Here is a 26,883-nt window from a genome sequence, read left to right on the forward strand (position 1 = left end):
GTACACATGCAACACACAAAAACACACATTTGGGTAAATATGACACATATCCAAATATGCAGGACGGTACGATTTTAAGAAACTGGGCTCTGGAAATCAGGCCCCTTGGGTTACAATACTGTCTGTGCTATTTCATAGCGATGTGACCTTAGTAAAGTGATCTTAAAGTCTCAGTTTCCTCATCTGTAAAGCACACACAAAACGGTACCCATTAAGTACTTGACGACTGTTATGTACTACTTATTATCTTCCTGAGAATATTCAGTTTTTGCCAGCTAAAACCATGTGACTCCCTTCCATGCTCACCAAAAAACGAACGAAGCTGACTTACTGTCAAATGAACAAATACAAACAGGTCAAGGCCAAAGCCTGACTAATCTGACCAGAAAAGATACAGTAAGCCACTTCTGTATTTAGACAGTTTATTACTCATAGACAGTAAAAGACTAAGCTCCCTGGATCCCTGCCCTACACACCAAAAAGGAAAATGCATACAAAGGAGGCTGGATGGCAGCAGCAGTTCTGCATCCCACAGCTCTGCTACGTGAAAGTCCCATACCTCAGCACACTCGCGTGTGTTAGTTGCTTAGTTGTGTCTGACTCTGCAACCCCACGAACTGTACCCGCCAGGTTTCTCCGTCCATGGAATTCTCCAGGCAAGAATACTGGAGTGGGTTGCCATTTCCTTCTCCAGAGGATCTTCCCAGCCCAGGAACTGAACTCAGGTCTCCTGCACTGCAGGAAGATTCTCTACCGTCTGAGCTAGCAGGGAAGCCCCATCACTCTGGAAAGGTAAAGAGAAACAGCATCATGGCAGACTTCCAGGGGAGACAGAGAGGCACGCAGGAGATGGCCTTGTAGCAGTTCCTTAAGGACCTTCCTCTCTTGTTCCAAGACTCAGGTAAGCTTCAGTCCCACAGTCCAAGCTTTTGCCTATGTGTATACATGCAAGGTCAGAATACCATGACGAAGCAGTTTCCCTATACTTACACCCTTCATTGTATTTCTCCTTTTTTCTCTCCAAAATAATAAAAATGATCAAAGTTTTAAAAACCACTCAAGGAAGGATACTGGTAAAGATGACATACATTTTTAAAAGAACACCCATACATATTTCTATCATTGGACTGGATACAAATGACACGATGTCCACTCCCTTTAAGAACTACTGAGAATGAAGTTTAAGAGATTATATTCTTATAACCAAAATGATTTGAACTACGAACTTTAAAAACAGTAAATATAGGGAACTTAAAATGAATTACGTTGAAGATTTGTCATAACACATCAATTTTATTACTTTAAATTTGACTTCTCTCGCTCAAGAAATTTGACTTTAGAGAAATTTACAGAATTTTAAAAAGAGAAAGCTTTAAAACAATGGTTCTCAAAATATGATCCTTGCACTAGCAGCATCAGTATCACCTAGGATCTGCTAAAATGCAAATTCTTGAGCCCAAGCACACACCTAACCTAAGGATTCAGAAACTACAGAGAGGAAGGAGCAGCAATCTGTGTTTCAAGAATGTATTAGCATTCTTATGCACGTTAATGTTTTAAAATCAGTTAAAATATTTCCAGCACAAGTGTAACTATTTAAAAATTATTGCAAATTATAACTGTACCTCCTTCAAAACTATGAATTACAACTGTGACTATACTTGGTTCTTATTTACCCATAAATGGCTAAAAATAGCTCACGGAAGCAAGAATTCCGAATCTTCAAAACCTGACCTTTGCCAGCTTTACACAGTTTCATTTATCTTATCAATAACCTTGTGCACAATGAAAGGTAAGTACCATGGAAAACAGGAAAGAACAGTGAGTCAAAGTGTGCATTTCAGGGCCAGAGAGATGAATGGGTTCAAGTCAACATTTGACTACTTAGTAGCTGCAGACCTTAGGCAAATTACTTATTCTAAACTTGAACATTCTCATTTGTAAAATCTGTTGTGGATTAAATAGAATGTTTGGTTTGGAGAAACAAATCAGTGGAGAATAGAAAATACAGAAATAGATAATTTAACATGAAAATTTAGCTTATGATAAAGGCAGCATTTCAAAATCAGTGAGGAAAAGTGTGACTTTCAAGTAAACATGTTGAGATAACAGAATAGCCACAAGAAAAATAGATAAAATTAGATCCCTTCCACATATCTGGGACTTCCCTTGTGGCTCAGAGAGTAAAGCATCTGCCTACAATGTGGGAGACCTGGGTTCGATCCCTGGGTTGGGAAGATCCCCTAGAGAAGGAAATGGCAACCCACTCCAGTACTCTTGCCTGGAAAATCCCATGGATGGAGGAGCATGGTAGGCTAGTCCAGGGGGTCGCAAAGAATCAGACATGACTGAGCCACTTTACTTCCACATATCTACGCCAAGATAAATTCCTAACGGATCAGAGGTATAAATGGAAAAAAAGAAAATATACAAGTATTTGAATAAAATGTGTGAATCTATAACTTGAGATTGAAGAATAGTTTCCTAACTATGGTACAAGTGAAAAGACAGGTTAGATTAATTACATTAAAAAACTTTGAATAGTTAAAAAATTCATAAGCAAAGAAAAACATGTGAATAAGGTTGAGAAAAATATTTATAATATATATAAAGATGCAACATCAAAAAATAAAACATTCCTAAAATACTCCAGCACTATAAACAGTCTAAAGATGTGAACAGGAGGTTAAAAAATATATGGTTCTTAAGTATATGAAAAATTCTTCAACTTCATTTGTAATCAAATGCGTTAAAACTATATGGAGGCCTCTTTTTGTGCCCAGCACAGCGATGGCTAGAGGTCCCAAGAAGCACCTGGAGCCTGTAGCAGCTCCAAAAAACTGGATGCTGGATAAACTGACTGGTGTGTTTGCCCCTCATCCATCTACTGGTCCCCACAAGCTGAGGGAATGTCTCCCCCTAATCATTTCCCTAATGAACAGACTTAAGTATGCCTTAACAGGAGATGAAGATTTGCAGCAGCGTTTCATTTAGATCAATGGCAAATTCGCACCAATAACCTACGCTGTTGATTTTATGGATGTCATCAGCATTATTAGACTGGAGAGAATTTTCGTTTGATCTATGACACGAAGGGTCGCTTTGCTCTTCATCATATTACACCTGAGGAGGCCAAGTGTAAGTTGTGCAAAGTGAGAAAGATCTTTGTGGGGACAAAAGGAATCCTTCATCTGGTGACCCATATGCTCGCACCATCCTTGCCTGATCCCCTCATCAAAGTGAAGGACACCATTCAAATTGCCTTGGAGATGGACAAGATTACTGGTTTCATCAAATTTGACACTAGTAACCTGTGCATGGTGACTGGAGGTGCTAACCTGAAAAGAATTGGTGTGATTACCAACCAGAAGAGCCATCCAGGTTCTTTAGATGTAGTTCATGTGAAAAATGCCAATGGCAACAACTTTGTCACTTGGCTCTCAAACATTTTCATTATTGGCAAAGGCAACAAACCATGGATCTCTCCTCCCCATGGAAAGGGTATTTGCTTTACCACTGCTGTGGAGAGAGACAAAAGACTGGCAGCCAAACAGAGGATGGATAAAATGATCTCCATGTGACGTGACTGGAAAAGTCTTTGTACTTAATTAAAGGCTTTCCTTGTGGCTCAGCTAGTAAAGAATTGGCCTGCAATGCAGGAGACCTGGGTTTGATCCCTGGGTTTGGAAGATCCCCTGGAGAAGGGAAAGGCTATCCACGCCAGTATTCTGGCCTGGAGAATTCCATGGACTGTATAGTCCATGGGGTCACAAAATTAAAGAAAATATCACCAAAAAAAACACCAAAGACAACTATGCTGCTGCTGCTGCTACCGCTGCTAAGTCGCTTCAGTCGTGTCCGACTCTGTACAACCCCATAGACGGCAGCCCACCAGGCTCCCCTGTTCCTGGGATTCTCCAGGCAAGAACACTGGAGTGGGTTGCCATTTCCTTCTCCAATGCATGAAAGTGAAAAGTGAAAGTGAAGTCGCTCAGTCGTGTCCGACCCTCAGCGACCCCATGGACTGCAGCCTTCCAGGCTCCTCCATCCAGGGGATTTTCCAGGCAAGAGTACTGGAGTAGGGTGCCATTGCCTTCTCCAAAAACAACTATATGGAGTTATTAATAACAATGCTTTCCTGACAATATACTTTGGTGAGGCTATGAGAAACAAACACATTCATCCATCCCCGAGGGAACGCTGAATGATAGAGACCTCTGGAAATAGATCTGGAAAACTTAGCAAAATTACATTTGCATTTACTCATTAATCTAACAATTCTACTTCTAAGAAATTATCAAAAAATACACTGGCAAAAATATAAAAAGACAAATGCATAAGGCTAATAATTACAGGTCTATTTGTAAAAGCAAAATAATAATACCTTATGCTTTTTACTTTAGTATTTGAGAGACTAAAAGGCAACAAACCAAGAATTTTAAGCTCTAATGCCCACCAACGAAAGGGTGGGTGAAAGAAACCCCTGGCACATCCACACAATGGAATACTATGCAGCTGTGAATGGGAATGAGGAATCTCTGTATATACTACTCTGCAGGGTCTTCCTGTTCCAAGCATGGAAGAGACGTATGTGTACAGTATGCCACTATTTATTTAAGAAAGGGGGGGGGTTTACAAATATATATACCCACTTATTTTTTTTTTAAGGAAATATAACATGGTATATTTTTAAAAGGTTACCTAACAGAGGAAGGAGAGAACAGAGTGGAGGGGATAGAGATAAAGCTACACATCTTTGAACATATCTCAGTTTTACAGATTTGACTGTGGAATTAAGGTAGTATTTTAAGTAATTATAAAGCAAAATTAAACCTTAAAAACAACAATTTGAAAATAAAAGGAAAGAAAGGAACTCAATGTTCAGTTAGTAGCCTAACCATATTATACCAAATAACTTTAGTAATTTGATGGGCCATCCCTAGAGAGGTATGCCTTAAAAAATCTTATACCACTTCACATAGTTGGTGAAGATGTTATCTGTGTTCTGAAATGGTTACTGTGCACTGCCATGGTGCATAATTATCTGACATTTCTAACCCTATCACCCCTGGTCATCATTCGTGATCTGGGATTTTTAATCTTTAGTAAAGGAGAAAAGAGATAAAGTCATAAGCCTGAGATATTAGACATAAACCCTGCAGTCTGATTTTTTGTTTAATATTTTATTTATTTGGCTGCTCTGAGTCTTGGTTGTGGCATACCCGATCTTTATTGCATCATGTGGGATCTAGGTCCCTTACCAGGGATTGAACCCAAGCTGCCTGCATTGGGAGCATGGAGTCTTAGCCACTGGACCACCAGGGAAGTCCCTGTGGTCTGATTTTGAAGTAAAAATAACAGAATAAATACATATATATAAACAATTTAATCACACTAACTATATAAATTATGCATATAACAAAACACGTACAAGATACAAATGTATAAAATGTATAATTAAGAAAAAGATAAAATTATATTTTTGAGCTCTGTCAACTGAAAAGGGCTAGGAATTATGACCAACCCAGTAGCACAGAGCACTCCTAGCACCAGATGGGGTCCCTAAATATTGTTTCCCTCTAAGGAAATAGAATTCCTTGGACAAACAGCTGATTCTAGACCTAAGACAGAAAACGTCAAGATAAATTTGGAATCATTACATAGTAGACAGCAATAAAGCTATCAATGATGACTAAGGTCATAAAAAACTTTGGAGCCAAACTGAACAGGCCTTCACTAGTCACAGATGGGACAACCTGATCATCCACTGTCGTAACTGCAATTGATTAAAACATAGCAGACATGCTTAAATCCATGAGTTCATAATGATAATACAATTATGCTAATTTTACACAACTGATCACTACTAGAAGATACTAATGAATCAACTCATTATTTGAAACCAAGCAAATAAAGGGAAAGAATCAAGCATTTATCATACCTTTCCTACATCTCAAATCCTAAAAGATGATGCCGTGAAAGTGCTGCACTCAATATGCCAGCAAATGTGGGAAACTTAGCAGTGGCCACAGGACTGGAAAAGGTCAGTTTTCATTCCAATCCCAAAGAAAGGCAATGCCAAAGAATGTTCAAACTACCGCACAATTGCACTCACCTCACATGCTTGCAAAGTAATGCTCAAAATTCTCCAAGCCAGGCTTCAACAGTACATAAACCGAGAACTTCCAGGTGCTCAAGTTGGATTTAGAAAAGGCAGAAGAACCAGAGATCAAATTGCCAACATCTGGTGGATCAAAGAAAAAGCAAGGGAATTCCAAAAGAACATCTACCTCTGCTTCATTGACTACTCTAAAGCCTCTGACTGTGTGGATCACAACAAACTGGAAAATTCTTAAAGAGACAGGAATACCAGACCACCTTACCTGCCTCCTAAGAAATCTGTATGCAGGTCAAGAAGCAACACTTAGAACCAGACATGGAACAATGGACTAGTTCCAAATTGGGAAAGGATTACGACAAGGCTGTAGACCGTCACCCTACTTATTTAACTTCTATGCAGAGTACATCATGTGAAATGCCGGGGTGGATGAAGCACAAGCTGCAATCAAGATTGCCGGGAGAAATATTAATAACCTCAGATATGCAGATGACACCACCCTTATGGCAGAAAGCAAAGAGGAACTGAAGAGCCTCTTGATGAAAGTTAAAGAGTGAAAAAGCTGGCTTAAGACCCAACATTCAAAAAACTAAGATCATAGCATCCAGTCCCAGAACTTAATGGCAAACAGAAGGGGACAGAATGGAAACAGTGACAGACTTTATTTTTTTGGGCTCCAAAATCACTGCAGATGGTGACTGCAGCCATGAAATTAAAAGACACTTGCTCCTTGGAAGAAAAGTTATGACCAACCTAGACAGAGTATTAAAAAGCAGAGACATTACTTTACTAACAAAGGTCCATATAGTCAAAGCTATGGTTTTTCCAGTAGTCAAGTATGGATGCAAGAATTGGATCATAAAGAAAGCTGAGTGCTGAAGAATTGATGTTTTGGAACTGTGGCGTTGGAGAAGACTCTTGGAGTCTCTTGGATTGCAAGGAGATCATACCAGTCCATCCTAAAGGAAACCAGTCCTGAATATTCATTGGAAGGACTGATGCTGAAGCTGAAACGCCAATACTCTGGCCACCTGATGCAAGGAGCTGACTCATTTGAAAAGACCCTGATGCTGGCAAAGACTGAAGGCAGGAGAAGAGTACAGCGGATGAGATGGCATCCCCGACTTGATGCACATGAGTTTGAGCAAGCTCCAGGAGTTGGTGATGGATAGGGAAGCCTGGCATGCTGCAGTCCAGGGGGCTGTTAAGAGTCAGAAATGACTGAGCAACTGAACTTCCTATATTAACTGTACAAGTCGGTTACCAAGCAGATGAGGGTAAGTTTTTCTTTATACAAGCACCCCAGTTTTTAGCGAAGGAATGATAGAATATCATCATTTCTCAATCTTAACGAAGTAACGGAGGCAGGCATTGGTTATGAAGGGCTGCTAACATCACAAAAACAGAGACCACCAGACAACAGGGCCTTCTGACAGAAGATCATAATACCACCTATAACCCACCACACACACACCAAAATCAAACGAAGTCAATAGACTTGATCCAAGTATTACTTTATAAGAAATAGAGAGAAAAGACAAGCATTTTAAACCATAACAGAAAGATGCAATCAGCAAATGTTAGATAAAATTAGACTCAGACTTTCCATAGTCTACAGCAACTTCACAATTTTAGATTCTGAAACCAAGCTAATAAAGGTCAAGTTGTGAGTTATTATACTTAATTGACACCTAAGCTACAAAACAGTGGTGCTGAAATCAGTTCGGAGGCAATTATCTGCTATAATAAGAGCAAATAAATGGTGACGAGAAACAAGAATTGTTTAAATTTCTTTTCCACATTTCAGTTCTCACAGAATTCAAGTAATTATGGCATATAATTTTTTTAATTTATTTATTTTTTAATTGAAGGATAATTGCTTTACAGAATTTTGTTGCTTTCTGTCAAACCTCAAGAGGCATATAATTTTAACACTGAACCTATGGAACAAGGTGGCATATTTTCCTTTTATCTGAGATTGACTTTCATTATATCCGGAGAAACAAAAGTAAAATTAGAAGCCTGTTATACAAATCACTCACTGTACATAGATTCCAAAATAATACAGAAGAAAGCAAGTCCCCAAAGCCATTACCACATCCAGTAAAAGCTCGAAGTTATAGAATTAACCCATCTACTGAAAAACTGGTTAGAAAAAACGTGATATTCTGTTAATTTATAAAGATTAGTGCTTAAAATGCAACAGGTTTTTTTATTGTTTAAAAGTACAGTTTTTGACTTGAAATGAACAGTGGATTTGGGACTTAAATCTAAGTAAATGAAATATAACACTGATACACAGTAAGAAAACCTGTTTAATTCTATATGGATAAAAATAAGCTCATAATTTCTTAACCTTATTAAAGTTCTGACTCAAGCAAGAAACCAAAAAGCCTCAGAACAGAAACTCAAAGAGGAAAATTAAAATACATACAATCAAATAATACACAGTAATAGATATGAATGATTAATAATGGAAAAACCTAATTTTATCCTCGTTTCAACATTCTCCTCCCTCAAAACTTCTCCAAAGCTCTAAGCAAATAGCTAAAATGACTAATTTCAGTAATTACTTTCCAATGGAAACACCCACAAAATGTGCCGTAGTACAAATGTAGATGATGTAACCTCAGAAAACTGTTGTGAGGATTAAATGAGTTAATATTAAGTACTAAGCAGAGTGTATGGCACATAGCAAACACTCAATAGATAATAGTATAATTATAATTACTTGTTAATGTCAAGAGCACTTTTCATTTGCATAGCATTTCTTCACATTAACTTCTTAAACTATACAAAATTCTTAACAGTTTACAGAATGCACTTATTTCCAATATCCCTACATGTCTGTAAATTTGAGTAAGAATGAGGAAAAAACTATAGTGGTTAATCCAACCAATATATATTTTATTCTGACTGTGGAAATAAGGAATGTTTTTAAGGCAACTGTGTTTATCTTAACTTCAGTTCAAAAAATTAAGGTATGTATCACACATTCTTATAACCCATTAATTTAACTAAACTTTCTTGAAATTATCTTCAAATTACTATTTTAACTTTTTAAAATCTGAATTTGCTATTTGCAATGTATTCTTAATTACTCCTTTTCAACTTTCAGAGGTGTACTATTAATATACCCAATACTGTATTCCACTACTCTGAAATTTAAGAAAGTAGTAGTAGAAATTTATAATATCTCTATACATAGATAAATACAAAACACAAGTCAATACACAATGTCTAGAATTCCCTTGATCCCTAGAATTAAGAATAAAATTCTTTGAAAAATTTGTTTCATGATAGAAATAAAGAGAATACACATTAAATAGATGAGATTTATTTTCCACAAAATAACCCTCAAAGATGGGCTTCCGTGGTGCCTCAGCTGGTAAAGAAACCGCTTGCAATGGGGAAGACCTGGGACGGATACTTGGGTAGGCAAGATCCCCTGGAGAAAGGAAAGTATACCCACACTCCAGTATTCTAGCCTGGAGAATTCCATGGACTGCATAGTCAGTCCATGGGGTCTCAAAGAGTTGGACCCGACTTGGGGACTTTCACTTTCAAACCTAAAAGATAATTAGTAAGATATGGGATGCTGATAAGGTCCCATTTCCTAAATATCCATCATAGAGAATAATGCATCTTCCAAGTCTTCATCAAGGAAATTAAAGGTAATAGATATAAAATTGCAATATCTACTGCAATCTATAACATAGTGCTCTACAGGGCCCTAAGAAAAGGGGTTAAAATGAAAACTCATCTTGCTTTGTTTCAAGGAAAAGGATATAAGTAGTTGATTTAAGCATTCAAATCCCTTGAAAAGTATTTTTTATAGAGAGAATAGGTAATTCTTAAACTTCTACCATAATTTTAATGATGCTGTATAATTCAGGACTTTCTAAGTTCATTTTCTTTGTTCCATCATTACCACACAACTTCCCAAGTTCTTGGATACAGGAAAGAATGCACTGGATTTTCAACCTGAAAATTCTGATCACTGAAAAGGGTTATCTTCTATTTCAACATAAACTGGCATTCTAATGTTACATTCTGATGTGTATATCATTCTTTTAGTTTAGTCTGAATTGAGTTCCTGAAACCTCAGCATACATGAGTAGAAGTATGAATTTGAACTTCTTTCTCTGGAAATATGAGAAACTGACATTCTTTCTCATTGACAACTGTCAAAATCATGTCTCGGTTTTCACTTTTCTGCCCTTATCCTACCCACAAAATTAAAAAAAAAAAAAGTTTTTCGTCTACTGAAATATAGTCAAACCAAATTAAGGGAGATTCATTTAAACACTAAAATGATTGATTAAAATTAACTAACATCCTAGAATTTAAACCAAAGCAAAAGGATGCATGTTTACACAGGCTTCGTTTTCATTTATTCTACTTCCAAAAGAAAAGGGAAAAAGAAACCTATAATAATCAAATTGTACTTTAAGACAATATCCAGAAATGATTTTTGAGCTTGTCTTACTTATCCAGCAAATATTTTTATAAAATTGGTTTGTCATAGTAAGACTTAAAAAAGGATTCAGGAGACATTCTGTGCGGTACAGAACTGGGTAGGAACACTTGTATTTTAAGTGCATAAACTGGAGACTTGAAATGATAACAGAATTTTCTCACTGGGTCATTCAAAAACAATTGTATTATTCCTTCCCCAAAATATTCTCTTCCGCACTTGAAAGAACTCTGCCTCACACTAAGCACTCCAGCTCTTCAATTGTTTCCGCCTACGTTTAATTACAAGGAAGAAAGACTGCTCACCAAATTCACAGTTAGCCTAAAACAAAGAAATGTCTATCATCGGCTCTAAAACTATAGGGCGGAATTCTCTGAGGACAGTGAGGCAAAGAACTTCAACCGCAACTGAAATTGTCTTTGCAATCTCGGTTTCCAGGAGACTGAAAGGCTGCAGAGCTGCGCGAAGATCCTGCAGGCAGGCTGGGGTGGCAGAGGGAGCTAGCGGGGAAAAGGGGTGAGTCCCACAGAGGAACTGCATTAGACTTTGAGAACCTATAAGGGACAGAAGGTTAGCTACAAGGAAAAACAGATTTATCTGCAGATCAAGTACGTTTTCAAAGAGAACTTAAAGTGATGAGGATAAGGGAAAACGACAGAAAACCATCAACCCTTCACAACCCGAGGGTAAGAGAAGTAGGAAAAGGGGACTGAGGCGGGGGCGGGGGGTAGGTAGGAGAGGACGGGGAGAGTAAGGTCCCAAAACACCGGGATTTGAAAAAAACTACGCGAGCTCTGAGCTTGTCCTTAGTCCGGATCTCTCGTACCGGTATGCGGACGGCAGGAGGAAAGGATCGCCCTTACTCAGGGCTGTAGACAACAACGCGTTTACTGCGATAACGAGCCCTGCACAAGAAGATGTCGCCTCTGTCCCTGCTTGCTCCCGTTCATTTCTTTACATCTTACTCTAACACCAGCGGCACTCCAGCAGAACTCTGTCAAAGCCTGCGCTGCAGAAGGACAGCAAAGGAAAATACCTGAGTCCCAGGAATCACGCCCGCAGCGACAGGAGGAGGAGGAGCCGTGGACAACTCGAGACCGGGCAAGATCCTTACTTGTCTCTAGTCAAACCCTAATTCTTACGGGTGGGGCGGGGAACTTCCGCCCTGAGCAAGGAGAGCGTCACTTCCGCTTAATGCTTTATCTGTTCCTCGCCTTCTCCATTCCAGATACGTTCCTTACGTTCGCAACGTTCTCACTTCCTTTTCCCGAGCCCTTCCGCCTAGCCCGAATTTCTGACGTGGACTACATGACCCTGCATGCATCACGGCAGGTTGATTTCCGGGTCAAGAGGTCCGCGCTGGGTACATCACCATGGAAGCGATCGGTTTGGTCACGTGGTGCCCCTGGTTACGCCCGGTGGCAGCTGTGGGGTCTGGGGCTCAGTCGGGGGCCATTTTGCCGAAGGCAGCCTCCGGGAGTCAGGGGCTCAAATTGTTCCCTTTTTCTCCTCTGCAGGTTGAGGCTTGGAGAGGAACAGGAAGGCTGGGCTCCATCGAGCCCTTCGGAGACGATGGTTTGCTCTAGTGTCCGCCACTTGACTACCCTCCATGGCGGCTGCGCCCTCCGCCCTGCTCCCGCTGCCGCCCCTTCCATCCCTCTGTGCCTATCGCCTCCAGAGCCGCAGTCGTCCTTCCGCCCCAGAGACTGATGATAGTCGAGGTGGGGGCGCCATGAGAGGCGAGAAAAACTATTGCTGCCGTGGAGCTGCCGGAGATCACGGTTCCTGCCCCCCGACACCTTCGCCTCTGGCCTCGACCCTCTTGATGCCCGCGGAGGCAATCTCAAGTAGTTGGTCTGGGCCTGGAGGTGGTTTGTCGGGGGGAGATGAAGAGGAGACTAGGCTCCTGCAACAACTGCGGACCGCGCCCGATCCTTCCGAGGCCTTCCAGGCTTTACAGGCTGCTTTGCCGCGGCGGGGCGGTCGACTTGGCTTCCCCCGACGAAAGGAAGCGCTTTATCGGGCTCTGGGCCGAGTGCTTGTGGAAGGAGGTAGTGATGAGAAACGACTCTGCTTGCAGTTCCTCTCGGACGTTCTCCGGGGTCAGGGGGAGTTAGGCCAGCTGGAAGAGGCCTTTAGCTTAGCTCTTCTGCCTCAGCTAGTCGTCTCGCTACGAGAAGAGAATCCAGCCCTGCGGAAGGATGCGCTGCAGATCCTACACATCTGTTTGAAGCGTAGCTCTGGACAGGTGCTGAGGACGCTTATACAACAAGGACTGGAAAGTACCGATGCCCGGCTTAGAGCTTCCACAGCACTACTGTTCCCTATCTTGCTTACCCCTGAGGATTTGTTGCTCGACCTAGATCTTACCGAAGTGATAATATCCTTAGCCCGAAAGCTTGGCGGTCAGGAGATAGAAGAAGAATCTGAGACAGCTTTCTCTGCACTTCAACAAATAGGGGAGCGTCTTGGCCAAGAGCGATTTCAGTCCTATATCTCTCGCCTGCCTTCTGCCCTGAGGAGACACTACAATCGCCGCCTGGAGTCCCAGTTTGGAAGTCAGGTTCCTTATTATTTGGAACTTGAAGCATCTGGATTTCCTGAAGATCCCCTTCCCTGTGCAGTGAGTCTTTCCAACAGCAATCTTAAATTTGGGATTATTCCTCAGGAGCTGCATTCAAGGTTGTTAGATCAGGAAGACTATAAGAACCGGACTCAGGCTGTTGAGGAACTGAAACAGGTGATGGGTCGCTTTAACCCAAGTTCCACCTCTCATCCTAGCCTTGTGAGTTTCATTAGTTTGCTGTATAATTTGTTAGACGATTCTAACTTCAAAGTGGTCCACGGCACACTTCAAGTCCTGCATTTACTGGTTATTCGCCTTGGAGAGCAGGTACAACAGTTCTTGGGACCTGTTGTAGCAGCTTCTGTCAAAGTGCTGGCAGACAACAAGTTGGTGATCAAACAAGAGTACATGAAAATCTTCCTCAAGCTAATGAAGGAAGTAGGTCCTCAACAGGTGCTTTGCTTGCTCCTGGAACATCTCAAACATAAGCATTCCAGAGTGAGAGAGGAGGTGGTGAACATTTGCATCTGCTCCCTCCTGACTTATCCCAGTGAGGATTTTGACTTATCCAAACTGTCTTTTGATCTTGCCCCAGCTCTTGTAGATAGCAAACGCAGGGTACGCCAGGCAGCTCTTGAAGCCTTTGCTGTGTTGGCATCGTCAATGGGCTCAGGTAAAACCAGCATCCTTTTCAAAGCTGTGGATACTGTGGAGCTGCAGGATAATGGAGATGGAGTGATGAATGCTGTGCAGGCCAGATTGGCTAGGAAAACCCTCCCAAAGTTAACAGAACAGGGATTTGTGGAATATGCGGTACTCATTCCATCATCTGCCCAGGGTAGATCGAGCCATTTGGCACATGGAGCAGATGCAGACTGGCTTTTGGCTGGTAACAGAACTCAGAGTGCACACTGTCACTGTGGTGACCACACAAGGGATAGCATGCAAACTTATGGATCTTATAGTCCGACTATCTGTACTCGAAGGGTACTAAGTGCAGGAAAAGGAAAAAATAAATTACCATGGGAAAATGAGCAGCCTGGAGTCACGGGCGAAAACCAGACTTCCAGTTCCAAGGACATAGAACAGGTATGCATCTTCTCTAATTTCCGTGAGTTGAAACTATGAGATAATTTAAAATAGAAGTATGCCTGTAATGACTGAGGAGTGAGGCTCTTTGAGGGTTGTTATGCTTTGTTTTTAAATCAGTTTGCTGATGTATCAATTGTAATGGGACAGAACACACAGGAACCTTCAGTAGGTTTTCTGCTTGATGGATTTGATTAAATTTGAGGCACAATTTGGTATAGAAAATACCTGGATTTCGGTTTTGACCTGTCACTTTCGCATATCTGTTACTCATTCGAACAACAAACACTGAATACCTAGTAGGTACCAGGAAAAAAAAACAAAACACATTCTAGGAATGAAGATCAAATGGGTTTTGCAGAGTTTAGTTAAGGAAAAGTCAGAACTGTAAATGGGCAGCTACAAATTGGTTAAGTGCTAAAATAGAAATTTTGAGTCCTATGGAAATGCTGAAAGTAGAAAAAATAATTACACTGGCAGGGGAAAAACCTTCCAAGAAGACCAGACATCTGAACTAAGGGTTTTTTTTCCACCCCAAAGTCTTTATTTTGAAAATTCCAAATCTATAGTTTACTTAAAAGAATAGTACAGTGACTACTGGGGCTTCCCAGGTGGCTCAGTGGTAAAGACTCTGCCTGCCATTGCAGGAGACGTGGGTTCTATCCCTGGGTCGGGAGGATGCCCTGGAGGAGGAAACGGTAACCCACTCCAGTGTTCTTGCATGGAAAATCCATGGACAGAGGAGCCTAAAGGTCTCCATGGGGTTGCAAAGAGTTGGAGACGACTGAGCACACATGTGCTCACACATGCACACATAGTGAATATTCATATATTTCATCTGGATTCACCAGTTGTCATGTTGCCATATGTGCTTCGTATTTGCTGAACCATGTGAAAATAAGTGCAAGTATCTTGACATTTCATCCTAAACATTTCTGTATATGACTCCTAAGAATGACATTCCCATTTATAACCATCATACCATTATCACACCCCGGAATACCAGTAGTAATAGCCTCTATTTATATTTCTCCAATTGTCCCCAAAATGTGTTTTATACTATTTTGTCTTCCAGGATCCAGTCAATCAAGATTCACATGGTTAATTTGTCTTTTACATAGAATTACAAGCCCATCTGTGTGTTTGTTCATGACATTGACTTATTTTTGAAGAATCTTAATCTATCTTACTGTTTATGTTACATTCAAGATAAACAGTTTTAGCAAAAATACAACCTTGTGAACGTCATATTACATCACTTGGTTAAGGTGTGATAACCACTCCGTTGCAAAGATTTATTTTCCTCTTTATAATTAGCATATGATCTGTAAGATACTCTGTGACACTAGGAATACCTCAACAACCTTCCATCCCTGTTCTTAACATCCACTAAGGATCCATACCTGTATCATTTATTACATTGGGGACTACAAAAAAGGGTAACTTTTTTGAAAAGTCTAACATTCCTTCTGTATTTGTTACCTGGCATTCTGTTTTATTCTACGTGTAATAATTAAATGCATGAGTATTCCTTTTGACATTAAAGTTGTCTCAAATTTGATTTGACCGGTGGCTGGCTCCTGTGTCCTGTAACATGACTCTTAAGTCTTTGAACACTTCCTTAACTTAAACATGGTATGATGCCCAGAGTTACTTTGTATTTTTCTTGCTCCAGACCTGGAGCCAATGTTTTTTCCAAGAGCCCAGGAAATGCTTTTTAAATTAGAAAGTGGAATTTTAAAACCAAAGTCAGGGTATAGACATGCTCAGTGGTGTTGCTTATCATTGTGGATTGACTCTTTCAGTGGATAGAACCTAGGAATACCTTTTTTTTTTTTTTTTTTTTTAACAAATTCATATTGATACCTCCAATCAAATCCAGCACTACAAGACTTTCTCATATTCCTTTAGTCCATGTTTATATCTCCTTTCTCTCACAATTTAACCCTGGTTCCTAATATCAGTTCAGTTCAGTCCCTCAGTCGTGTCCAACTCTTTGCGACCCCATGCACTGCAGCATGGCAGGCCTCCCTGTCCCATCGAGTCTATGATGCCATCCAGCCATCTCCTCCTCTGTCGTCCCCTTCTCCTTCCACCTTCAATCTTTCCCAGCATCAGGTCTTTTCCAGTGAGTCAGTTCGTCACATCAGGTGGCCAAAGTATTGGAGTTACAGCTTCTGGTCTCATCAGTTACATTTACTGATATTCATACACAAAACATAATTACTACACCAGTATCACAACAGCTGACTACCTACTAAAGCTCAATATTTCTTTGCACTTGTTTGTTTCTATGCTTAGAATTATCCTACACTCATATGGTCAGACTTTTCTTAATTTGTTTGTAGGTGGTTCAAATGACATGATAAAAGATGAATAGTAATTTGCTTAGTGTGGATGTGTCCTGATGAATTTCAGACTGAAGAAATAATGTTCAGAGATACTAAATTATAAAAGGATTTACCAAATTAATAAGAAATGGTGTATTTCTGCACAGCTGAACCCGTTTGGTGGAAAGTAGCAGAAGATGAAACTAGAAATGTAGGCAAGGGCCAGGTATGGAGATCATTTTTGTAAATGAGTTCGTGCCTTTTGCAGTATGGATGGAAGTGAACAGTGTTCCCGCTTGTTCTTTTTAATTCTAAAGTTATTTTTAAAGTAATTTTCCTGTTTACATAATTTAATCATATGGTTTTTCTCATGTATTTTAAAACCACCTGGGAGTGAATGATTTTCTGTAAGCATTGATTTTTAACACTGCTTGTTATTTGTCAAGTCTAAAATGTTAGTGTAGGAAGTTCTGTGGCAGTCCAGTGGTTAGAACTCGGCACTTCCACTGCCCTGGCCCAGGTTCAGTCCCTGGTCAGGGAACTAAGATCCCACAAGCCATGCAGCCCAGCCTAAAAAAAAAGAAATGTTAGTGTATTAAGATTCTGGTGCTGGCCAAAGTGCCAAGAATCTGAAAATAGTACATTTCTGAAATTCTAGTGTAGACATATATTGCTTTTGAAAGAAGTGATAGTCAAATTAAAAATTATCCCAGAAATTAAGCGCTACAGTTGTCCCTCAGTATCTTAGGGAGGTTGGTGTCTGGACCCTGGAGCATACCAAATCTGTAGATGTTAAAGTCCCTTATATAAAATGGCATGTTTATTGGTGCCTAGAACCTCCTCCTGTATACCTTAAGTCATTTTAAGATTACTTATAATATTTCATACAATGTAAATGCTATGTAAATAGCTGCATAAGTACAGTGTAAATGCTATGTATTGCCAAAGAATGGAAAATTGAAGTTTTGCGTTTGGGAACTTTGTAGAATTTTTTTTTATATATTTTCAATCCACAGTTGAATCTGTGGTTGCAGAACCCATCGATTTGGAAGATTGACTGTACTTTCTTGCTCAGAAATGGTCTGTAGAAGAATTATTGATACATTGGAAATTATCATAATGAATGACAGGGATTAAATACCTAAATATTTTTATGTGTGCAGTTTTTAAAAGTACATGTATATTTTTAAAATAATAGGGCAGTACTATATTTTAGAGCAGGTTTAGGTTCACAACAAGACTGAAAGTACAGAGTTTCCTTAAAGCCCCTTTGCACACCCACACATGAAACCTCCTTCACTAACACCGTCTCTCCTAAAGCGGTGCATTTGTTACAACTGATGAACGTGCATTGACATTAGGATTTGCTTTTGGTATTGTACATTCTATGAGTTTGGACAAATATATCCATGACCCATATCCATCACTGTAGTATCGCACAAAATAATTTCACTGCCCTAAAATTCTCTGTGCTCCTATTCATCCCTCCCTTCCTAACTCCTCGCAAACACTGGTCTTTTACTGTCTGCATAGTTTTGCCTTTTCCAGAATGATGTGACCCTTCTTCTAATTTGTACTGACTCTTGCCCAGGCTTAATTTTAACATTTGCAGTCTATTGTTAAAATGTTATTTCTGTCTTGTCCACATAGAGCAAGTTAATGACATAAGATGCGTCTATAAAAACTCAGAAATGTTTCAGTTACATAGTCCTGTAGCTCATTTTGAAGATAGATTAGTTTGCTTAGAGGGATTATTTTGTATAACAGTGGTAGGAAAAAAGAAAGGTTAAAACAGCAGGCCCTTGCAGACTGGAGACCCTTGAATGCCAGAGTAAAGAGTTTAGTCTATTATTTTGACAGTGGTTTGAGACTACAGGGGTGGTTTGGTTTTGGTTTTTTCCTTCTCTTTTTTTAAGCAGTATTTTAGGAAAGCTAATCACAACAGCAGCAATGTCTAAGTTGTGTGGGCTTTTTTTTTTTTTTTTTGAGAAGGTGGAGACTGGAGACTGGGAAGATCAGTTAGTACATTTATTGGACTACTTTACGTGTGCATTGTTGAGTTTCATTAGAATTAGCAGGGTATCAGGTAAGAGGCATTTCAAAGGATTTAGTGGCCAAAGTGTTGGAGGAAAGGAAGATAAAGAGAAAGAGGGATAACTCAGATTTGATTGAAGTGACAAAAATGCATAATAAATCCATGAATAAGAAAGACCCAACAAGGGAAAATGAGTTTTAGATAGTGGGAGAACACTTGGTTGAATTTGTTGAAGACCACTATTCAAGAGACAAAGAAAGAACTAGGGTGTAGACTTGGAAGTCACATATTGAGAAGTAATTTGTTGAAACTGTGAGATTTGAGGAGCTCTCAGAACAAGAGCGTAGTGCTTAAGTCTCAGTCTCAGCATGCAGCCCCATTTAGGGAATAGCAGTAGGAGACAGAACCAAACAAGGAAAAGAGAAAGAGTGCCTAAGACTTGCAAGAGAACAAGAAAGAACAAAGGTTTTAGAAGTGAAGTAAAGAGAGTTTCAGGAAGCACATCATCGCTGTTAAAAGCAGGAGAGATTTTTGAGGAGAATGAAATCAGAAAAAGCATGATTTATTCTTATATATCAGCTAGCTACTTGTAAAATAATTTTTGAAGATACTTTTCTCATAATTTTATCTTTCTTAATTTCCTCCTAATAATTCATCTGATTATTAAAAGTCGTATGTGCTTGTTATAGAAAATTTGGAAAATTCAGAAAGGCACAAAGAAGAAATTTAAGATTTTCAGCAGTCTCACTACTGAGAAAAGCATTCGGTGAACATTTTGTTGCCTCGTCTTCAAGTGCCATTTCAGTTTGTGTATACTAATGACGTAATTTTTTCCATACACGAAAGTCTCTCTCTTTCACTTTATCATGAATTTTTTTTCTTTGACATCAAATAATGTATAGTAGGATCTTTAATGGCTGTTTCATGTTAGATTATATAATATCAGTTGGTTTAGTTGTTCTTAATTTTGAATATTTATATGTTTTAATTTTGTTTCTACCGTTTAGTTGACTATTTTTATGCCCCAGCGTATACTATGATAAGCAGATTCTTGTGGTATTCTAACTTTGCTTCTCTTTCTGTGCTTTTAGGACTATTTTAATGGGTTAGTGGGGTCCAATAATCAGCCATCACTACTTGGCCACCATGTTAGCTATATTTTTCTTAACAGATTTCTCTGCAATGAATTAAGTGTCATGGTAACCTAGACTGAAAAGTAAGGAGCATACTTGCTTCACTTGTATATGTAGTTATTAGGTTCTATAGCTTTTTTAAGGTAGAAAATTTGGTTACTGAAAAGTCAGTGAGACATGGGAAAAAGTGGTTTTAGAGACTAAATTTATAAGTTTATGAGATGAACTGTAAAGGAAATATTTATTAATACAAGCACTAAACATTTATTAAGCATCTTTTTGGTCATCCACTAAGTGTGAAGCCAAGTTCAAGCTTATAGATTACTCTTAAAAGCACTACTGCTGCTACTGCTAAGTCACTTCAGTTGTGTCCGACTCTGTGCGACCGCAGAGACGGCAGCCCACCAGACTTCCCCATCCCTGAGGTTCTCCAGGCTAGAACACTGGAGTGGGTTGCCATTTCCTTCTCCACTTAAAAGCACTGCCTAGTATTTTTTTCCTCTTTTGGTATTTAGCCCATGTGAACCATGACTTCTTTTTCTTCAGTAATGGTAAGCACTGTGTTGATAATGACTGTTGTTGTTTTTTTATATAACAGTACTAGCAGTGCTGTGTCTGCAATCAGTATCCACAGATATCTCAGTGAGAAAGTCGAATCTCAGGGTTTGAGGGTAAAAGAAAAGACCAAGCAAGATGTAGTAGGATGTAGCAGGATGAGTTATCACTAAGTTTTCTTTTTAAATAGGAACCACCTCATTTAAAGTAGCAAAGAGCCACTGTTGACTTCACCATGCTTACTCTGTACTGTGGTAGATCTTAGATTTGCAAGGAATATATGATTTGATCTCTCTAATCATAGTTGAGAATCAAATTGAGAGGGAAAGGCAAGGAATTAGTGTCGTTATATACTGAATGAATCAAGAACATAAATATATAGAGAGATTAGCTTTGGAACAGAGGCAGAAGTCTTTTTTCTTCTGGAACTGGAGGAAAAAATTAAAGGAAGATAACTTAGGATTCAGAAAGATTTTGAGACAGCAGATTTTTTTTTTTTTTTAACCAAAAGAATGAAGCTCTGGACATTGAAGACAATGAGCTCTGGAATAGTGCTTATCAAATTTTAATGTCCATAAAAATTCCCTCAGAGTCTTGTTAAAGTACGGATTCTGGTTCAGTTTGTCTGGAGAGGGCTTCTGAGACTCCATGTCTAGTAGGCTTCTAGTTGTTGCTGATGCTGCTGATTTGTGAGTCACATGTTAAGGGCAGGGCTCTAATATTAGACTTCCATAATCTGGTAAATGAAGAACCAAGCTGAGAATGGAAAATGGAGAATCAGACATTTGAAGAATGTGGGAAAGATTTAGAATAGTTAATGTGACAAATTTAAAGGTAATAGAAAATCCCAAATCACTAAGTTGCAGTAATGTATTTGGTGTGAACTTAATCCTAAAAATTGAAATTTCCTTGGATAGTATGTTATTTCCAGCAAGTAGTTTTTGTTTTTGTTTTTTTTTTTTAATTGAAGGATGATGGCTTTACAGAATTTTGTTGTTTTCTGTCAAACCTCAACATGAATCAGCCATAGGTACATATATATCCCCTCCTTCTTGAACCTCCCTTCCTGTTCTTTTAAAAATATGATTGGAGTATCTAAAAGAGAAAAACCCTTAGTTTTAAAACATGTCAAAATCATGAACAATCCTGAAAATATATCTAATATCAGTGCAGATGTTGGATTGTTTCCAATAAGCAGTCATTATTTTTCTTCTTAAAATTTTATCAAGATGTCTGAAGTATTTGAAAAACTTTTTTCTGTTTGTTTATTTATGTTGTTGTTGTTATTGACTGCACCACGTGGCTTGCAAGATCTTAGTTCCCTGACCAGGGATTGAACCTTGGGCCAGGGCAATGAAAGCCCTGAGTCCTAACCACTGGGCTACCAGGGAATTCCTGAAAAACTTATTTTTAGTACTTGTCAAAATTAAGAGCAATCCAAAAGCATATCTATTCCCAGGTCTATTTAAAAACTTTAAAGTAATTTTAAAATAAGTTTTGAAAACTAAACCTTAAGAATATTAAATAAGATAATGTATACATTATATTGATTTTATAGTCTAAAAAAACCATAGCACTTATCATGATAAATGGAGAAAACATATGCATTTCCTTGGGTACCTACTTTTATTTCCCTGTAACTTTTTAACCTCAGGCAGTGTCAGTTATATATATTAAATATAACCTCACCCAAAGATACCAACTTTTGTTTCCTCACAGAAAAAAACTGAAATTCATGTAACCAAGAGCTGTCTTTTTATTCTTTCCGTGACTACATATGTCCTTTTTATAATGGTTTAAGTGACAGAAATAAACATGTATTTTGTCATCATCTAGAGGCTTTTGTATATCCTTTAACCTGTTTGTTTGATGGTTATCCTATAATGTATAACAGACAAGGATAAATTAAAAGCAAATTTAACACAGGGAACTATATTTAATATCCTGTGATAAACCATAATGGGAAAGAATATGAAAAAGAATACACACATATAATCAAGTCACTTTGCTGTACAACAGAAATTAACACCATATTGTAAATCAGCTATCAATTCAGTTCAGTCGCTCAGTTGTGTCTGACTCTTTGCGACCCCCTAGACTGCAGCACGCCAGGCATCCCTGTCCATCACCAACTCCTGGAGCTTACTCAAACTCATGTCCATCCAGTCGGTGATGCCATCCAGCCATCTCATCCTCTGTCGTCCCCTTCTCCTCCTGCCTTCAATCTTTCCCAGCATCAGGGTCTTTTCCAATGAGTCAGTTCTTCACATCAGGTAACCAAAGTATTGGAGTTTCAGCTTCAGCATCAGTCCTTCCAATGAATATTCAGGACTGATTTCCTTTAGGATTAACTGGGTTGATCTCCTTGCAGTCCAAGGGACTCTCAAGAGTCTTCCCCAACACCACAGTTCAAAAGCATCAATTCTTCGGCACTCACATTGCTTTATGGTCCAACTCTCACATCCATACATGACCACTGGAAAAACCATAGCTTTGACTATATGAACCTATCAACTATATTTGATAGTTTAATTTTTTTCATTCCATTTTGTTAGTCTAAAATCTTAATTAAGAGTCTGGAAATTATAAATAATATATTAAGCATTATAACATTTATGGCATTATAAAAATTGATCTGTGTTAATAAAGATATTATCTATTATGAAATTTAATTGAACATGTGATTTTGCAATTTTATAATTTGAAAAGGAGTAATGTTAAGGTATACAACCAGTGAAACCAGTAGAGGAAATTTAGGAAATTTAAGTTAATGAGGTGTTTCCTGAGAGGATAAGTTCAAATTTGCACAAACAATTATACTATTATTTTTACACAGTGATAAAATGTGGGCAAAGACAAATAGCTGCCTTCTACTGAGTCTGATTTGTCCAAAGAGCCATCTTAAGTAAAATTTTTCTGTGAACTTTTTCTGTACAAGTACATGCCATGTATTAAAAACTTTTAAGTTTATGAACATTTTTTTTCTTGTTCTTTAACCTAGTAACCGAGGTTATTAATTAAACTCATAGTCTATGTTTTCCCTTGAATGTGCAAAAGTAGGAGATAAAACTTGTTATATTTGGTATCACAACTGTGCTTTCTTAAAGTTTGCATAGAAAATGATTTGAAAAAACATACAAAGATATTTCAGAAGGTGATTTTGGAGGTAATTGGAATAAACTTTTTTTAATGGCTGTCATTAAGAGGCAAGGTTGAAGTTCAGGTAAAACTAGAAAGAACCAGTAGAAAATGAAGGTCCAAAAACTGGAGGCTGGAGATTAAGATAAATTTAGTATGAGCCCAATAAGGGCAGGAGTGTAGGTGGTTTCTGAGAGAGTTAGCTATTAAAAGGTGTTATCCTGATAATTTGCTACTATCTATACCAAGGTAGAATTAAAACTATTTTTGTGATGTCCTTAACACTCCTTGCCAAAAGCTGAACTAAGATGTGTTAGGTCAAAGAAATGTTTTTATGAAAAATATATTAGGAGTCAAGTCCAAAGGTTAAGAGTTACTAAATAGCGAGATTAAAATAGTAGATTAGACTATGTGAATTTCAAATCATTGTTAATATTAAATGTGAAACTCACCTTTTATAACACTTTCATTTCCTACAAGGAATTAAATGAATTAAATTTTAAGACATTAACTTCAAACACTGAAAACTCAGTTCTATCTAAGAGTCATAAGATGCTCTAAACAGACTGCTTCATATTTTGTAAATTTAGCTCACAACTTTTGCAAACTATATGTGTACTTTTCCCTTTTATGCTAACTCATTCCTTTTCCCTTGTTTAGTGTTTAGTCCCATCAAAGCTTATCCTGATGAAAATAATTTACCTACTTTTGAGAAAGACCATAAAGGACCTCTCATGTTAATAATAATTGGTCATGTTAATAATAATTAGTATGTCCTACAGTCTGCTTTCAAATATTGGCAGATTTTTCTACAGCAGAACGTAATTCCTGACTGACTTCTCCTAAACCCTGGAAAATGCCACACTAGCAGATATATTCTCCACTGCTACTACTGCCCACTGTATCTCCACCCTCATTACCACTATCCCTAGTTGCTGTCTTCACTGTCATACATTCTAATGTTCTGTTCTCTAAGTAGAAATTAATTACCGATGGGAGAGGAGTTTAGTGGAGAATGGATATATTATTTGTATGGCTGCAGCCCGTTACTGTCCACCTGAAACTATCGCAACAGTCAATTGGCTATACTCCAATATAAAAACATTTTTTTAAAAAGAGATTAATTACAGAGTAAATCTAATGTAAATGCATTCCATACTGGAGAATTATCTCTGGATTACTCATGATATTAACTGGGTTAGTATATTTTCTCTTAATGTATCTAATCAAAAGTTGACTGTGATTGGTTTCATTTTTATTCCATTGTGTCCTTTTCATGGGCTTCCCTGGTGGCTCAGCTGGTAAAGAATCCGCCTGCAATGCAGGAGACCTGAGTTTGATCCCTGGGTTCGGAGGCTCCCTCCTTTGCATACTGACTGCTATAAAATCAGTCATCATTACTGTTTAGTCACTAAGTCATGATTGACTCTTTGCAACCCTGACGGACTATAACCTGCCAGGCTTCTCTGTCCATGGGATTTCCCAGGCTGGGATACTGGAGTGGGTTACCATTTCCTTCTCCAGGGGATCTTCCCAAACCAGAGATTGAACCCATGTCTCCTACACTGCAGGTGGATTCTTTACCACTGTGCTGCCAGGGAAGCCTATAATCAGTGTCAAAAATTATAATATTGGATTTTGAAAAAGTAAAATCAGGCCTTTTTCTGCTGAAGCATTCATTACGTCTCACTGGTATTTTGGGGGTTAATTTTTGAACAAGTTAATGGTTTTCCCACAAAATTTGATGAGGAATAACAAGTTACTTGATATCTATTTGATAATCTTAATCTTGTAATAGTCAAATAGCTAAGAAGTTTTCAAATAGGTGTATCTGTAATTTTATTGTATTTCATTGCTATTTGACACTTGACAAAGTTTGCTAAGCATACCTGAGAAGACTTACAGTTCACTGCATGTGTAGATTTGATTGTGTCTTTAAGCTCCAAATAAATATAAGGACAGTAAATATAATTTCTTGTCTGTTCACTCAGTTTTTAAAATGTTCTGTACCCATGATCAGTGTGAAATGATCCAGAACAATCGAGGCCATTATTGGTGAAGGATTCGTTAACACTTGAATCAAGCTTTTACGTAGTTCTTTAACTATGATTAGGTTGAGTTTCAAAATTCTGTTCTGGCACTCTTGTACCTTAAAGATCAAACTGGGTATGTGGAAAAGGAGTTGGAAATGATAAAGTGGTAGGCGTATATAAAGTATTATGTTTTTGGTTTTAACTAAAAGAGCTCTCATCAAAATCTCCTAAGGGAACCGTGATATAGATTACATTTACATTTGGGCTACAGATTATGGATAGTAAATTTGCCTCAGTAAGAAGAATAAAGTGGGGTGCTTGCTGGTTCAGTGATCTTCAACTGGCATTTATTGTCCACTGCTCAAAGATGGCATGCTGCTGAATCAGAAACGTTCTTTCCTTTATTCAAGTCATCATTTCACTCTTTTTGTCATTTGCATTCTTTCCTTCCTAGCTACCAGTTGTGAACTCTAGGAAGGTAAGGTACAGAAAACATTTGGGGTAAGGTTTGAGAAAGGAAAAAAAATTAGCATTTATATCACGGCATGAAAAAATACTGCTAGGGAAAAAAAAAAAGAAAAAATACTGCTAGGGTACTGTACTATATGTGGATGTTTATTTGTATCATTGTATATTTGATACATTTATTAATTTTTTTCTTTTAATCTGAATTTCATAATTAGGTCTAAATTATTCCATCATATTCATTACCAAGTAGACTTAACTACATTTGCTGATTTGTTATTCCGTTTTTATAGTTTTCAGCATATGATTTCATTCCATCTCCAAAATTAAAGCCATCTCAAGGAATGCCAGTCAACGATGATTTATGTTTTAGCAGAAAAAGAGCGTCAAGAACCGTATTTCAGAATAGTCGGGAATTTAACCCAGATTCTCTTCCTATATGTTCTGCTGGTAAGTGAAAGTTGCAGGTAATGAACATGTTGAACTAAGTTAAAGATTTCTCTAATCTTCATAGTTCATTCAGAACCTGTTAGAACTTATAATCTGGCAGACAGTTCAAATTCAATAATATTTGTTAAAGACCTGATAAGAATGGACAGTTTGACACAATTGTCTCATAAGATCCGGGAAGGGTTTCTCACTGAAATCCTTTGGGTATTAATGTAAGGCATTATTTGCTTCATCAACAACCCATGTTTACTGAGTATATCCTGTGTACAGATATGTTTCTAAGTATGTGCAGATACTTTTCTAAGTGCTGGGTATATTTATTGTTGTCCATGGACTGTAGCCCACCAGGCTCCTCTGTCCATAGGATTTCCTAGGCAAGAATACTGAAATAGTTTGCCATTTCCTTCTCCAGGGGATCTTGCCAACCCAGGGATTAAACCTGTGTCTCCCGCTTGGCAGGCAGATTCTTTATCACTGAACCACCATGGAAGCCT

General features: G+C 38.3%; 2 protein-coding genes and 1 pseudogene across 9 annotated transcripts in view; 2 read left to right on the forward strand and 1 right to left on the reverse strand.

Moving 5' to 3' along the window:
* The window catches only part of KLHL28 (kelch like family member 28), a 30,215-nt gene extending 18,400 nt beyond the window's left edge, over positions 1-11,815 (reverse strand). The window contains exons 1-2 of one of the 3 annotated variants that reach the window (XM_070358793.1): positions 11,632-11,815; positions 560-784 (exon numbers count right to left, since the gene is read on the reverse strand). The gene's annotated coding sequence lies outside the window, so the exon portion shown is untranslated. Of the gene's footprint in view, positions 1-559; positions 785-11,421; positions 11,573-11,631 lie in introns of those variants that run through there. The other 2 variants (XM_005892586.3, XM_070358794.1) reach the window with 2 other exon arrangements.
* On the forward strand, positions 2,656-3,793 carry LOC102286271 (small ribosomal subunit protein eS4, X isoform-like; annotated as a pseudogene).
* A 167-nt stretch (positions 11,816-11,982) lies between the features above and the next one.
* TOGARAM1 (TOG array regulator of axonemal microtubules 1) overlaps positions 11,983-26,883 on the forward strand; it is an 80,689-nt gene continuing 65,788 nt past the window's right edge. For 4 of the 6 annotated variants that reach the window (XM_070358790.1, XM_070358787.1, XM_070358791.1 and 1 more), the window contains exons 1-2: positions 11,984-14,250; positions 26,233-26,389. In XM_070358790.1, coding sequence (XP_070214891.1) covers positions 12,205-14,250; positions 26,233-26,389 — 2,203 coding nt within the window. In that variant the 5' untranslated portion in view covers positions 11,984-12,204. Of the gene's footprint in view, positions 14,251-26,232; positions 26,390-26,883 lie in introns of all 6 variants that reach the window. The other 2 variants (XM_070358789.1, XM_070358792.1) reach the window with 1 other exon arrangement.

The sequence above is a fragment of the Bos mutus genome, chromosome 21 (assembly GCF_027580195.1).
Source record: "Bos mutus isolate GX-2022 chromosome 21, NWIPB_WYAK_1.1, whole genome shotgun sequence".
Lineage (NCBI taxonomy): Eukaryota > Metazoa > Chordata > Mammalia > Artiodactyla > Bovidae > Bos > Bos mutus.